The sequence below is a fragment of the Lutjanus erythropterus genome, chromosome 8 (genome assembly GCF_056507025.1).
Source record: "Lutjanus erythropterus isolate fLutEry1 chromosome 8, fLutEry1.hap2, whole genome shotgun sequence".
NCBI lineage: Eukaryota > Metazoa > Chordata > Actinopteri > Lutjaniformes > Lutjanidae > Lutjanus > Lutjanus erythropterus.
This window is the reverse complement of record NC_139324.1, coordinates 13440335-13455362: the sequence shown is the minus strand read 5'-3', so window position 1 is coordinate 13455362 and position 15028 is coordinate 13440335. Positions and strand designations below refer to the sequence as shown.

Below are 15028 nucleotides of genomic sequence, written 5' to 3'. Positions count from 1 at the left end.
GCGAGTTCAACCTCCTGGCTGAACTGAAGTACCTGATGGACATGCTGGACATGCTCATTTTCATTCTTAGAAAAAATCAGAATATCGTCCAGGTAGACAAAGACAAAGTGGTTGAGCATATCATGAAGAACATCATTGACCAGGGACTGAAAAACTGCTGGGGCATTAGTAAGTCCAAAAGGCATCACCAGATAGTCATAATGGCCACTAGGGGTGTTGAAAGCAGTCTTCCACTCATCCCCCTCCTTAATACAAACAAGATGGTATGCATTTCTGAGATTGAGCTTAATGAAAATGGTGGTTCCTTGCAACAGTTCAAAGGCAGATGACATAAGAGGGAGGAGGTACCTGTTCTTGATGGTGATGTTGTTTAGGCCCCTGTAGTCGCTGCATGGTCGCAGAGTCTTGTCCTTCTTATCCACAAAGAAAAACTCAGCACCAGCAGGAGATGAAGAGTTGCGGATAATGCCAGCAGCTAAGGAGCTCTGGATGTATTTATTCATGGTTTCCCTCTCTGGGGTGGAAGGTCCCAGGGAGAAGGTCGATGGCACAGTCATATGGTCTGTGAGGTGGCAGAGAAGTAGCACAGGCCTTGTTGAAAACCTCCTTCAAATCCATGTAAGCAGAGGGAATGCCAGATAGATCAGGGAACTCTGAGGAGGGGTCAACAGGCTTGGGGAGATCAGCAGATAGGAGACAAGATGAATGACATTGGTTACTCCAGCCCAGGATAGTGCCAGTAGACCAGTCTATATGCGGATTGTGCTTGGTTAGCCATAGAAAATCAAGAATGAGAGGAAGCTCAGGAGAGTCAACAATGTAAAAGGAAATAGTCTCTGAATGGTTACCTGAAATGAGGAGAATGAGAGCTGTAGTCTGGAGAGACACATGACAGAAGAGGCGACCATCAAGGGCGTGGGCCACCAGGGGGAGGGGAGAGGTTCAAGTTGCAGCTGGAGCTGGCGAGCGAGGCCTTGGTCCATGAAGTTCTCATCAGCTCCGGAGTCCAGGAAAGCAGCCAGTTCCAAGGAAACCACAGGAGATGAAATATGGGCCTGGGTGAGTGCACGGGAGGGTCTTGTAGAAAAAGTTCTGCTCACCAGAAACCCTCCATTCACTGATGAGTATGGCCTTTTACTGGGCATGCTGCCAGGAAATGTCCTTTGAGACCACAGTAGATGCATCTTCCCTCCCTAAAGCGGCGCTGTCACTCCTCTGGGGAAAGTTGAGATCGGCCCACCTGCATAGGTTCCATTCACTGTCAGCAGCCAGAGTCCGAAAACGAATGGCATGGTCTGCCACACGGCTGTTGCCCTGTTTAAGAGCCAACAAACCCCGGGCTGCCTCACGACCAGGGGTATAATGTCCAAAAACTAATTAAGGTGGCAGAAAAAGTCTCCTCAGACTGACATACTGGTGACTGTCTGTCCCATTCAGCAGTAGCCCACTCTTGTGCCCTTCCAGTGAGGTTGGTGATCATAAAGGCAACACGGGAATGATCAGTGCGAAACAATGACAGCTGGAGGCCAAATGTTAGGGAGCAGAGAGTCAGGAAGGAGCGGCAGGTTTCAGGATCCCCGTCATACCTTTCAATGGGAGGTGCACGCGGTTCATGGCGAAGGACAGGCTTGGGATCAGGCGTGGCTGCGGGGGCTCTGCTGGAGCTTGGTTGCCAAGGAGCGTTAAAAACTGCATTCATTCATTCATTTTTATCAGCTGTTCATGGTCTTTCAGCCGCTGCCCTTGAGACTGGAGAGCAGCACGGAGAGCATCATTCTCTGCCGAGTCTGACATGGCCAGATTGTACTGTAACAACTCTGGAAGGCTGAGACTCAGGTGCAGAGAAACACACAGGAGGCAGAGTGAGGTTCAGACAAAAATCACTGTCTTTACTTGAGTCCAAAAAGGCAAAAGACAGGGAGTCCAAAAAGTCAAACAAAACAGACAGGGAATAGGCACAATCCTACAATCCAATAAACAAAAAGTCCAAACAATACTGGAAGCCTAAGACAGCAAAAGCTAGAAGTAACGTCACTATGTACAAAGACAATCTGGCAAAGACATGTGGAGCTGGTGGGTGTATATATACACAGGGATGGTAAGGAGAGTAATCAGGGGCAGGTGAGTAAGTGGCCTCAGGTGTGGTTGATGAGAGGCAGGAAAACAAAGGAAACTGAAATGACACAAGAGGCAGCATTACACAATAAAACAGGAAATAACATGACAAAATCCAGAATGTTACAGCCACAGCTTGCGCTGCTGGTGCACTTGCCTCTTAAAGGTGATGATATCCCTGTTCATATTGTGTCCTTTGCATAAGAGTAGTGGCAGTTGTTTAGGGGTTAAGATTAGTGTGTTACTGCAGGGAGAGTGTTTTTGGAGCCATGGGCCTTCAGAGTAATGTCAGTTTGTTTTTGGGATAACAGGCTTCTGGACAAATTGGCTTTTGGTCCAATTACAGATTTTTCAGGCTATTGAGGTTTCAGAATATTCTTTGTAAATAAATAACATATTTTTAAATGATCTGTGTAGCTGTTTGTAGACTTCATGTCATTGTCAGTTAAATGTTAAATGGACTGAGTGTTGTGTTTCTCTCTATGGACTTTAATGATAAGAGATGAACAGACAATCATTCCTGAACAAATGAAGTGCACATATATAAAGATGGTTTGAGACTTGAGACCTCAGCACAAAATCACTAGTTCTGGCTTTTATTGCATTATAACTCTTAATATAATGTTATATTGTTATTACATATATATTTATTATACATTTATGTTGCTGGGAAAAAACCCTCTGTTATCCATTGTTTTTTCTGCAGTCAACTAAAACCCCACAATATTGTATTTACATGAATAGCACTGCCACAATATGAGTTGCAGAAGTGTGTTTGAACACAATTTCAAACCACCATGAATCATGTTCTTTATCAAAAAAATATTATCTTCAGCCATCAGGCCAGCAGAACAGGTGGATGCAATGGGCCACTGGCCTGTTACTGGCCATCATTTACCCTAAATAAATGACTGGTCCCATCTGTGGGACCTGTATGTGTATTATCTTATATGCATGGGTTTTAAAAAGAGAAGGTTGCACTCAGAAATGTATCTTTTAATTGAAATTGTGTTTGATCATATCTGGCAGTAGACTGAACAAAACATTTTCAGTCATCCAGCCTTCATCAGTGTATATAACACTGTACACACTATATATGGTAAAAGTTTATTAACATATATATTCCTGAATGTGAACCTCTCTTTTTTACGTGAACGAATAACTTTTAGTTTCCATTCATATAACAATGTGTGACTTTGTGCACATGGAGTAAGACTGAAAACCCTGAAACAAAGCATATATATGTATGTATGTATGTATGTATGTATGTATATATATATGTATATATATAGAGAGAATGCTCTTGTTCTGAAACCATGTCAGGAACAGAAAAAGCAAGTGAAAAACAAAGTAAGCCCAGAAGCCCACATGTCTTGTCAGTTCAGTCATGTACAAAACAGCATACAATTTCCCACACTGTTCATGTTAAGATAACATTTTTTTAAAATACTACATACTCGGACTTTTAACTTGCAGTTTCTTTTCAAACTTACTGTGTGTAAGTACACAGTTATCCCAACAAACCTTTGTCACGGTCCTAACACTTAGAGACTGCACAGTAAACTAGAGCCTGAGTTCTCTGCCCAAGCCCAGTGTTACCTGACAGGAGCTGATGGGTTTGGGTCGGGTCGGGTTGGGCTGTAATTCTCACATATTTCATGGGCTTTCATCAGGTTTAGGCTGTATTATTATTATTATTATTATTATTATTATTATTATTATTATTGTTTGCATGTATGTGTTGTCCGTGTCACTGTCAACTCCTACTGTTTGGTATGTGGAGGGAGGCTTGTTGACTTGCTAATTAGGGATGAGTTTGAAATGGGTTCGGATAGAATTTTGTCAGGCTTGAAAACTGAAAGTTATTCTTAGGCAGAATTGTACTGCAATACATTTATGATTTGCATATAAACATACATAGGGAACCCAGACTTTGACATCTCTTTGACATTCAATTACTCATCACTAAAACCAAGTATAGTTTTCTATTCATGCTGAGGGTCTAATTTCAGGCACCATGCATAATCTCTCTACTGTATGTTGGTCTCACAAGAGTCAGACTGGAGTATTTGAAGTGTAACAATGAGTTTCACAGATTTCCTAAACCACGGATAGAAAAAGGCATAGATCACAGGGTTTAGACAGGAATTAAAATAATACACAAATATTACAAAGGTGGCAGACGAAGCATTGAGCAAGTTATCTTGGCCTGTAAGAGCAACGCAATAATATGGACAGAGACATATTATACACACAACCATGAGTACACCAAGAGTCCTGGCTGCTTTCATTTCAGATTTTTTAGCACTTACTTTCACTGATTGCTGGAGTGTGACTGCTGCAACATGAGACCGCATGGCACGAGCCTGAGAGACAGCCACCACAAATACTCTCATATACAAAACAACAATAACGGTTACAGGAACAATGAAGGAAAATGTAAGATCTACAAGTCCAGCAATGTAGTTAATAAATAGTATACACTCTCCAATGCAGGAGTTATAGCTGCCTGGTTGTCTCAGGATATCACTCAGAATGAAACTTTGAAAGACTGCAGAACATATCCAACACAGACAAACACAGACTTCAACTCTGTTTTGTGTGATTTTGGTGGAGTAATGCAGAGGATGACAAATAGCCACATAACGGTCAATTGATATGAGCACCATGGTTCCTATGGAAGAAGAGGAAATAATGTAGGATATATAATGATACAGAGTACACAAGAGGTCACCAAAGAACCAGCAGCCATCCATGAACATAATTTGAAAGACCATCATGAGGCCCACGAAGAAATCGGAGACAGCCAGAGAGAGGAGGAGAAGGTTGGTGGGAGTGTGGAGTTGCCTGGGAAGAAAACCAGCAATACACTCATCATTATTTAAAGTCTTATTTATCATTAAGATAGAGCAAAGACTGAAACACAGTAACATTAATCATTAAACATTAATCTTCCTCAAAGTTTACAATCAGACAACACTCTTTATTACTATCTACCAGTTTCAGGAATTAATGAAATATTTGGCTACTTAAAGTGGGAGATTGAAATGATGACCAGCAGGTTAAGAGCTGTAGTGATCAGAGTGATGGAAGACAGCAGTATGTAAATCAGCATGTTCTCAAAGTGAGGCCGAATTGGCTTTGTGCAGGAGGCATTGAGGAGTTGTGGAAAGCAGAGTTCAGTTCCCTCTAAGGTCTCCATCCCTGGAGTGAGGTTGGGAGAGGCTACACAGCTCTGGCAGTGGTTTGACCAAAACATCCTGTCATACAACTGATTTATCTTTGTCTTCCCTGCCCTCCCCTCCTTGCTTCTTGCCTTTTTTTGCTCTGTTTTCTCCATAGAGATTGAAGTACTTATCCCTTCTGTGCTCATCTTCATCAGTGTTGGGGAAGACCAACCCCAACCACTGGGTGATGTCAAAGGGTACATTTGACCCCTGCCCAAGGCCCATAGGGTCCTTTGCAAAGGTTGATGGCTGGCCCTTAAATGAGATCAAGTACAACTATTTACTTACTGACTTACATCATTGACAATTCAATTTATATGTCTTTACATGATGAATATATATAAATATATTATAGCCATCATTACTGTTGTGTATTGACCACCTAAGTTTATTCTTTTAAGATACTGCCACACCCCCATTTTGTGTGGTGTTGACATCATTGTTGTCAGTCCTGAGTTGAAAACTGGAAAACAAAGTAATGCCCGCCACATGCAATTTTCCCTGGTGTTGTCTTCCTTCATTATTAGTTGTAATACCAAAGAGTATAGTGAGAATACAACAAAACTGATAACCTCAGTTATCAGTTACAGCGCCTCACCCTCCGAAAGACAAAGTTGAAGTTACGCACCTACACTGGTGAACCTGTACTGGTGTTAGGAGTAGTGGATGTAACGTGAAATACTATGAACAAAAAAAGATGCTTCCACTGTACATCATTACAGGAAACCGTCCGGCTCTGCTAGGCTGCAGATGGCTGAGAAGGCTCAGGTTGAACTTGCAGGAAGTGTTCCTATTTAAGGATGAAGACACAAGCCCAAAGTTTTTGATGGAGAACTTGGAAGCATGAAAACCATCACAGTTAAGCTGACAATCAAACCAGGAAGCACACCTAAAAGCTAGTCCTGTTCCATATGCCCAATGTAGAGGCAGAGTTAGACAGATTAGTGAAAAGTGGAGTATTGGAACCTGTGAGCACAAGTGAGTGGGCTACACCAACTGTTCTAGTCATGAAAAAGGATGGGACTCAAAGGATCTGTGGTGATTTTAAAGTGACTGTGAACCCTGTCCTGACTGCAGAACAGTATTCATTACCCCTCATTGATGACTTCTTTTCAGGTTTGGCTAGAGGACAGAAGTTTAGCAAGATAGATTTATGTCAAGCATATCTCCAGATGCATGTTGATCCAGGGTCACAGGGAGTGAAGAAATTCCACCAGTATATCTATGGCATGAAATCCATGCTACTGGCTGATCACCGACCTCTTACCCTCCATCTTTGGTCCTCATACTGGTATCCCATCGCTTGCAGCCAGTCATATGCAGCGATGGGCTCTGTTATTGTCCGCCCACCAGTATGACATCAAGTACAGGAAGTTGGACCAGCATGGAAATGCTGATGAGCCATCAAGGCTCCCATAACCTGTCACACACACTGAGCCAAAAGCGAAGTCTGCTCCAGTGACTTCATCTCATGTTAGGAAACAAACACGCACTGACCCTGTCATGTCTGAGGGAGGAGAGGGGAAATGACACCAAGTTTGAAGCCTTACCTGATGAGAAGAAATCAGCTTTCAGTCCAGTCTGGATGCCTACTATGGGGTTATCGTGTCATTATTCCACCTCCACAGAGAGAGAGAAAGTGTTGGGCGAATTCCACGCTGGACACTGTACTGTTGTGTGAGCAGTGCTAAGGTCTGTCTTCAGCCGTTTGGTCTGACACAACAGCTTGTCGGCCCACAACAAGTGTCTGAGGAGTTCAAGATATTCACAGAGGAGAATGGTATTCAGCACATCAAGTCAGCGCTGTATCACCCAGCTACCAATGGGTTTGCTGAAAGGTTCATACAGACCATGAAGCAAGCCCTCACATCTTCTCAAGGCGCACAGTCCCTCAAGAGGCATCTCAGTTCATTCCTCTTGTCATACCGGAACACACCTCATGCTTCAACCAGGGTGTCGCCTGTGTTGGCTATGTTCAAAAGACAGCTTTGCACTTGACTTGATCTCCTGAGAACGCAGAAGACAAAAGAGGTTGTGCACCTTCAACCTTCAACTCTTTCCCTAGTTCAGGCAAAAGACACGAGAGCGCGGCAGGGCCCTTGCATATGTCATGAGGCCCTATGCAACTTGCATAGCGTGTGTATAGAGCTGACCAACATATCAGTATTTTATTTTAATTATTTTTTAGGTTAGAGCTGGCTCACTCATTGGTTAGGACTTCACTGGGACAGAAAGCCACAGCTTATGTGTTTGTCTAGAAAGTGACAGGCGAGTTATCCACTTACATTTTCATTTAGAGTTTCATTGACAGTTTACAGTTGTGCACAGAAGAGAGTTTCTGCTCTTATTGGTCAAAGAAGCAGTGCAATGAACTTTTGGTTCTGTCAGATGCAACTGTGAAATGACCATTGCTGCCCAATAAAAATTAAATAAAACATAATTCATGGCCAGTGGTGGATAGTAATGAAGTACATTTACTTGAGTACTATACTTAAGTACATTTTCTGAGTATCTGTACTTTACTTGAGTATTTGTGTTTTTGGAAACTTATGATTTTCACTCCACTACATTGTACTTTTGACTCCACTACATTTCTATGAAGGTTGTTATTACTTTTCGATTATGCACATCTTGGAAGTCAGCTGTTGCTGTTTTTTCTTTTCTAAAACACAACTGGCCACATGCTGTTTTCCTCACAGAAGGAAACAAATCACAGTAGTTCCTCTCGAATGGAACTGATGTAAAAGTGGAAATGCGTCATCCAGGTGCACTGTGTAACAAGCACAAGCAAGCTCTCCCTCTTCCATTCAAACAAAAAGCGGTAATGGTGACAGCAGGAGAAAGAAAAAATTAAATCTCAAGGTGTTTTTATAATTATTAATTATTCCAGGTAGGCTTTTAAAGTTGGATTGTTTTTATCGGGGTGAAAAATACAGCATAATTCATGTATATACTGCCCCTGAAGCCAGAAAGAAATTTCAGTCATTTAACAGACTTGGAGAACTCCTTACAGTTAGCTTCAATGCAGTGATTTTAATACAGTTACATCAGAAAATGACAATAGTTGTCCTTTTTGTTTTTGATTGCATGTCTATGCTGAAGTTTTTATAGGTGTTTCTATAGGCTTTGTGTAGCAGAGTGGTTCTACAAGCAAGTCAGTGCATCATTAGATGGCTTCAGAGAGTTACAAGCTTCTGATCATGAAAACATGCAAATCTGCATCATGAAAACAATACAGCATGTATTGATATTAGAAAATGTTCTGTAATTTGTATTTTTGAATACTTAAGTATTTTAAAAAACATACTTTTGATTACTTAACTATTTTTAAAGCGAAAACTCTAGTATTTTAACTCAAATAAAATTTTGACATCTTTCACTTGTAGTTGAGTAATATTTGACCAGGAGTATCTATACTTTGACTCAAGCACTGGGATTGCAAACAAAAATTTAATTTAGGAGGTGGGATACACACTAATTGACACATAGTTATGAAAATCTACTTAATTGCCATATTCTGTCAATAGAGCCCCATAAATCTTACATACTGGACTTTGAAGTACACAGCAAGCACAACAAAAAGGTGTCACAGGCAGAATACTGAGAGACTACACAATAAATCCCACAGGTAGTGCTTTGTTCAAAATAAATGCAATCAACAAACCAAGTACCTTCACAGTTACCTTGAAAATGAAAATCATTCTTAGAGAATAATATATTGAATATACACAATGGAAAGACACAACTACAGTCTGCAGTATTGAATTACTCATCACTATGACTAAATACACTTTTCTATTCATGCTGAGGGTCTAATTTCAGTCACGATGCAGAATTTGTCTTTACAGTATGTTGGCCTCAGATGAGTCAGGCTGCAGTATCTTAAATGTAGCAATGAACTTAATGGATTTTCTAAACCAGGGATAAAAAAGGGCATAGATCACAGGGTTTAGACAGGAGTTAAAATAGTACAAGAATATTACAAAGGTGGCAGATGAAGCATTGAGTAAGATATCTTGGCCTGTAAGAGCAACACAATAATATGGACAGAGACATATTAGAAACACAACCACGAGTACACCAAGAGTCCTGGCTGCCTTCATTTCAGATTTTTTAGCAGTTACTTTCACTGATTGCTGGAGTGTGACTGCTGTAACATGAGACCGCATGGCACGAGCCTGAGACACAGCCACCACAAAAACTCTCATATATGAAACAACAATAACAGTAATGGGAACAATGAAGGAAAATGTAAGATCTGCAAGTCCAGCAATGTAGTTAGTGAAAAATACACACTCTCCAATGCAGGTGTTATAGCTGCCTGGTTGTTCCAGGATATCACTCAAAATGAAACTCTGAAAGACAACAGAACATATCCAACACAGACAAACACAGACTTCAACTCTTTTTTGTGTGATTTTGGTGGAGTAATGCAGAGGATGACAAATAGCCACATAACGGTCAATTGATATCATCACCACGGTTCCTATTGAGGCAGAGCCAACGATGAACACTAGATACTGATACAGAGTACACATTAGGTCACCAAGAAACCAGCAGCCGTCTGTGAGAATAATTTGAAAGACCATCATGAGGCCCACGAAGAAATCTGAGACAGCCAGAGAGACGAGGAGGAGGTTGGTGGGGGTGTGGAGTTGCCTGAGAAGAAGACCAGCAATATATTGATCATTAATTATATTACTCATGCAGATAAAGTAAAACAGAGCAAAATCTGAAATAGTATAAAATTGCTTTGAAAAACCCTCCTCTTCTTGATAGTTCATGATCAATCAATACTTTCATATTCATATACCAGTTTCATGAATGAATTAATGGCTACTTGAAGTGGGAGATAGAGATGATGACCAGCAGGTTAAGAGCTGCAGTGAGTAGAGAGATGAAGGACAGCAGAATGTGAGTCAGCATGGTCTCAGAGTAAGGACGGATTGGCTTTGTGCAGGAAGTGTTGAGGAGTTGTGGAAAGCAGAGTTCACTTCGCTCCAAAGTCTCCATCACCACACAGAGGAGAATCTGCTGAGCTCTGGGAGTCTTTTAAATGATCTCAATCATCCCTGCCCACCCCTCCTTAATCCTCACATCTGCTGGTCTTTTTCTCTCCATAGACATTAAAGTATTATGCCTTTTGTATTTATCTTCCTCAGTGTTTGTGACTTTCTACATTTGGCCATTTCCCATATGTCCAAGGTCAAAATTGGTTGATCTAAAGCTGTAAATGTTGGTCTTTGTGGGAGTACAGTTTCACTTCAATTTTTAAATTTTGCACCCATATTATCTCAGCAGGTACAAAATCTCATTCACATCACATGGTTTCTTTGTATCAGTTTTAGTGAGTCTTTGGAAAGTTAGGGTCATTTAGAGCCAGTTGTTGCTTTTAATGGGGTTGGCCTCTGCTGAGCTAACTCACTGGTGGGAGACACAAAGAGAGTTTGGAAATATCCTAGAAGTAAATATTCTTGTTTTTTGTATGACGATATTTTTTGCAATTTATGGCAAACTGTGCAAGTGTCCAGTCCTGAGGTGGGGGGTGAAGGTGGAACCCCTCTGATGGCCAACAGTAAAGTCAGAGACATTATTGAGGAGCCTTTTTGGAGCCTAGTGCTCCTGGTAGGGACTCCCATGGCAAATTGGTCTCAAAAACTGACTAAGAAGGGTTCAAAAACTGCAAGAAAGAATGAGGAAGGAGTGCAGTGATCCTGCCCGCAGCAAACCTGAGGCCCCCGCCTGGAGCCAGGCCTGGAAGGGGCCTCAGCAAGTGCCAGGCGGCTGGGCATGCCATGGAACCCAACCAGGCATAGCCCAAACAAGCAACATGGCAAATGCTCCTCCATCCCATGGGCCCACCATCTACAGGAGGAGCTGCTGGGTTTGGGTGCACTGCCTTTTGGGTGGCAGTGAAGGAAGGTAGAGGGTTCTGATGGACTAGACCCTGGCAGCAGAGGCTGGCTCTGGAGATGTGGAACGTCACCTCCTTGGTAGTGAAGGAGCTGGAGCTTATGTGGGAGGTGGAGAGCTATAGGTTAGATCTGGTGGGTCTTACCTCAATGCACAGCCTCAGGTCTGGAACTTACTCCTGGATAGGGGTTGGACTCTGTTCTTCTCCAGAGTTTCCCAGGGAATGAGCCAAGGAAAAAGACTTTCGATCAGCATCAAAGTGCTCCTGGAAAACCATGCGACACCTCAGGAGAGGGAATGGGGGATCATCCAAGCTGTATATACCAAGGATGGGACGCTGTTGACTTCAAATAAGGAGGTAATCCGGCAGTGGAAGGAGAACTTTGAGGAACTTCTGAGCCCAACTAACCCACCCACTATGGTACAGGCAGAGCTGGACAGTGATGGGTGATCGGCATCAATTTCCCTGGAGGAAGTCACTGAGGTAGTTAAACAACTCCACAGTGGCAAAATCCTGGGGATTGACGAGATCCACCCAGATACGCTGAAGGCTTTGGGTGTTGAGTGGCTGTTATGGATGACATGTCTCTTCAACATTGCGTGGAAGTCTGCGACAGTGCCTAAGGAGTGGCAGACCAGGGTGGTGGTTCCACTTTTCAAAAAGAGGGACCAGAGGGTGTGTGCCAAGTATAAAGGCATTACATTACTCAGCCTCCCTGGGAAACTTTACTCTAAGGTGCTGGAAAGGAAGGTCAGGCCGAGTCAAACACATGACCACATTGTTTCCCTTTGATCTGAGGAAGGCAAACAATGCAGGTTACATCCTGGTCATGGAACGACAGAAAAGATTTTCACTCTTGCAAAGATTCTGGAGGGGGCCTGGGAGTACGCCCATCCAGTCTACATGCGTTTTATGGATTTGGAGAAGGTGTATGACTGGGTTCCATGGGAGACATTGTGGGAGGTGCTGTAGGAGTATAGGATGAGCGGGTCATTGCTCAGGGCCATTCAATCTCTGTATGCCCAAAGTATGAGCTGTGTCTGGGTTGTTGGCAGTAAGCCTGCAGTAAGACTCTTTTCCGGTGAGGACTGGCCTATGCCAGGGCTGCACCTTATCACCAATCCTGTTCATGACAGTCATGGACAGGATTGTTTTGTGTTTGTGCACCTCCTCCAAGCACCAGACACACACACCCACACACTTTTAACTTCAATATTTACACTTTCTTGCTGATAGAAAATATGTTCAAAGGACAGTTTCCTCATCCACAATCCCGTGTGGAGAAACATTTTTAGACATCCTGCCCATGGCTGCACAGACCAGACGCAAGAGCATTTCCCATCTTGAAGTAGTGGCAAAAATGGTACTTGCACTGGTGTAAGACAGCAAATCCACCTGCGCCACCAGTGCAATGGCTTTGCGCTGGGTGTAACATAGGGCCCTCAATCTTCATTCATATGACAGCGTGTGAAGTTGTGAACATGGAGTAAGAGTTAAGACTTAAGAAGCTCTATTGTCATTGAAAGGGGTACAATGAAATGCCGTTTGGCAACATCTCTTGTAGCGTTCTCAGAAAAAAGAGACGCTGCTGGGCCTTTTTGATGATGTGGTTGGTGTTCACTGTCCAGCCCAGGTCCTCCGAGATGTGCAGGCCAAGAAACTTAAAGCTGATGACCCGTTCCACTTCCTTCCCATTGATGCTCAGGCCTGAGTGCAGTGTGGTCCTCGACTTCCGGAAGTCAATGATGACTTCTTTTGTCTTCTTGGTGTTGAGGTTGAGGTGGTTGTCACTGCACCAGTGCTTGGACCTCCTCCCTGTATGGTGCCTCGTCACCGTTGTTGATGAGCCCCACGACGGTTGCATCATCCATAAATTTGATGAGGGTGTTGGAGCCATGAGTAGCAACGCAGTCATGAGTGTACAGTGTGTACAAGACTGGACTCAGCACACAACCCTGAGGAACACCAGTATTGAGGACAATGGTGGAGGATGTGGAGGTGCCCATTCTGACATGCTGGGGTCTGTTAGTCATGAAGTCCTTGATCCACAGACAAAGGAAGGTTCCAAGTTGTAGTGTCTGCAGTTTGTTGATGAGTCAGCTGGGGCTGATGGAGTTAAATGCCGAGCTGAAGTCAACAAACAGCATCCTGACATATGAGTTGGGGCTTTCAATGTGGCTGAGAGCAGTGTGGAGGGCGATGGAGATAGCGTCGTCTGTGGATCTGTTGGACCTGTAGGCGAACTGATGTTGGTCAAAGCCAGGGGGTATGTGGGCCTTGACATGCTGTACCACCAGTCTCTCCATACATTTCATGATCACCGGTGTCAGGGCCACAGGCTGGTAATCATTCAACCTTGTGATGGCAGAGGATTTGGGCACAGGGATTATGGTGGCAGTTTTCAGGCAGGTGGGGACTGTGGCTTGCTGCAGTGAATGGTTAAAGATGTTAGTGAATACTGCAGCAAGCTGATGAGCACATGATTTCAGCACCCTCCCTGGTACTCCATCCGGTCCTCTTGCTTTCTTGGTGTCGATGCCACGCAGAACTCGCAGTACCTGGTGTTGTTCGATGGTGGGGGCTGGTCATGCTCTGATGATGTCAGCTGTGTGTCCTCTGCCTGTCTGTTGTCCTCTTCAAAGTGGGAGAAAAGGGTGTTAAGCTGGTCTGTGAGAGAAGTGTCAGGGCGGGAGGGGGTGTTGTGGCATTGTTTGTAGTCTGAAATATTCTGTATGCCTTTCCATATGGAGCGGGGGTTGTTCTCCTTGAAGTTGGCCTCTGTCTGCTCTCTGTACTTTGTTTTAGCAGCCTTGATGCCTCTGTTCAGGTCAACTCTAGCCTTCCTGTAGGCTTCCCTGTCCCTTGTCCTCAGTACTGAATCCCTTGCCTGGAGTAGTGCTCTGATATTGCCGTTAAACCAGGGTTTTTGGTTGGGGAATGTTTTCACCTGTTTCCTTGATGTTACTTTGTCAGTGCAGAAACTGATGTATGATAGTACAGAGGAGATGTGGAGCTCAATGTCTGGGTCTTCAAAGAGCTCCCATATGGTGTCCTCAAAACAGTCCTGCAAGGATAATGTGGCCTCCTCAGTCCAGCACTGCACTAGCTTGTACTGTGGCTTAGACCTGCAGATGAGGGGCTTGTAAGCTGGTGTCAGGAACAGGGAAAGATGGTCTGAGTGTCCGAGGTGGGGGGAGGGGTGGGCTTTGTAGGCTCCAGAGATGTTGGTATAGACCTGGCCTGGTGTTTTGCCCTTCCTTGTTTGAATGTCAACATTCTTGTAGAATCTGGGGAGCATAGTCTTTAAGTTGGTGTGGTTAAAGTCGCCAGCCACGATGAAGAAGGCCTCTGGGTGTTTATTCTGTTGTCTAGTGACGCTGTCATGCAGCCTGCTCATACCTGCATTAGCATTAGTTCACGGGTGGATATACATGGCAGCTACAAACACTTGGGTTATTTCCCTGGGAAAATAAAACAGTCTGCACTTCAACATTAGAAACTCCAGGTCTGGGCAGCAGTGTCTCGTAATAACGGCAGCGTCCGTGGACCAACTGTTGATAATATAGATGCATACACCTCCTCCTCTCCTCTTACCGGACTCCGATGTGAGGTCTGCCCGGAAGATTGTACATCCTGCTGCTCCACGGCTAGGTCGGGGATGTTTTCATGCAACCAGTTTTCTGTTATTACCATGATACAGCTGTCTATCCGGTTGTTAACATCCCGTAGTTTAATCTTGTCCATCTTGTTAACCAGGGAGCGAACGTTGGCG

General features: G+C 43.6%; 2 protein-coding genes across 6 annotated transcripts; both read right to left on the bottom strand.

The window, feature by feature from the left end:
* Positions 1-4145: 4145 nt before the first annotated feature.
* Positions 4146-5317, bottom strand: LOC146322550 (trace amine-associated receptor 13c-like). The gene is made up of 2 exons (XM_084725430.1): positions 5145-5317; positions 4146-4962 (listed from the first exon to the last, which is right to left on the bottom strand). The coding sequence occupies exons 1-2, from the start codon at positions 5315-5317 to the stop codon at positions 4146-4148; spliced, it is 990 nt and encodes a 329-aa protein (XP_084581556.1).
* Positions 5318-9184: 3867 nt separating this feature from the next.
* On the bottom strand, positions 9185-10379 carry LOC146322549 (trace amine-associated receptor 13c-like). 5 transcript variants are annotated; one of them, XM_084724554.1, is made up of 2 exons: positions 10183-10379; positions 9185-10001 (listed from the first exon to the last, which is right to left on the bottom strand). In XM_084724554.1, exons 1-2 carry the CDS (start codon positions 10353-10355, stop codon positions 9185-9187), a joined length of 990 nt encoding a protein of 329 aa, XP_084580680.1. In that variant the 5' UTR covers positions 10356-10379. The 5 variants fall into 5 exon arrangements, with proteins under 5 accessions (XP_084580680.1, XP_084580678.1, XP_084580679.1 ...); XM_084724552.1 differs by having other exon boundaries at positions 9185-10043; positions 10183-10355; XM_084724553.1 differs by having other exon boundaries at positions 9185-10002; positions 10280-10355.
* Positions 10380-15028: the final 4649 nt, after the last annotated feature.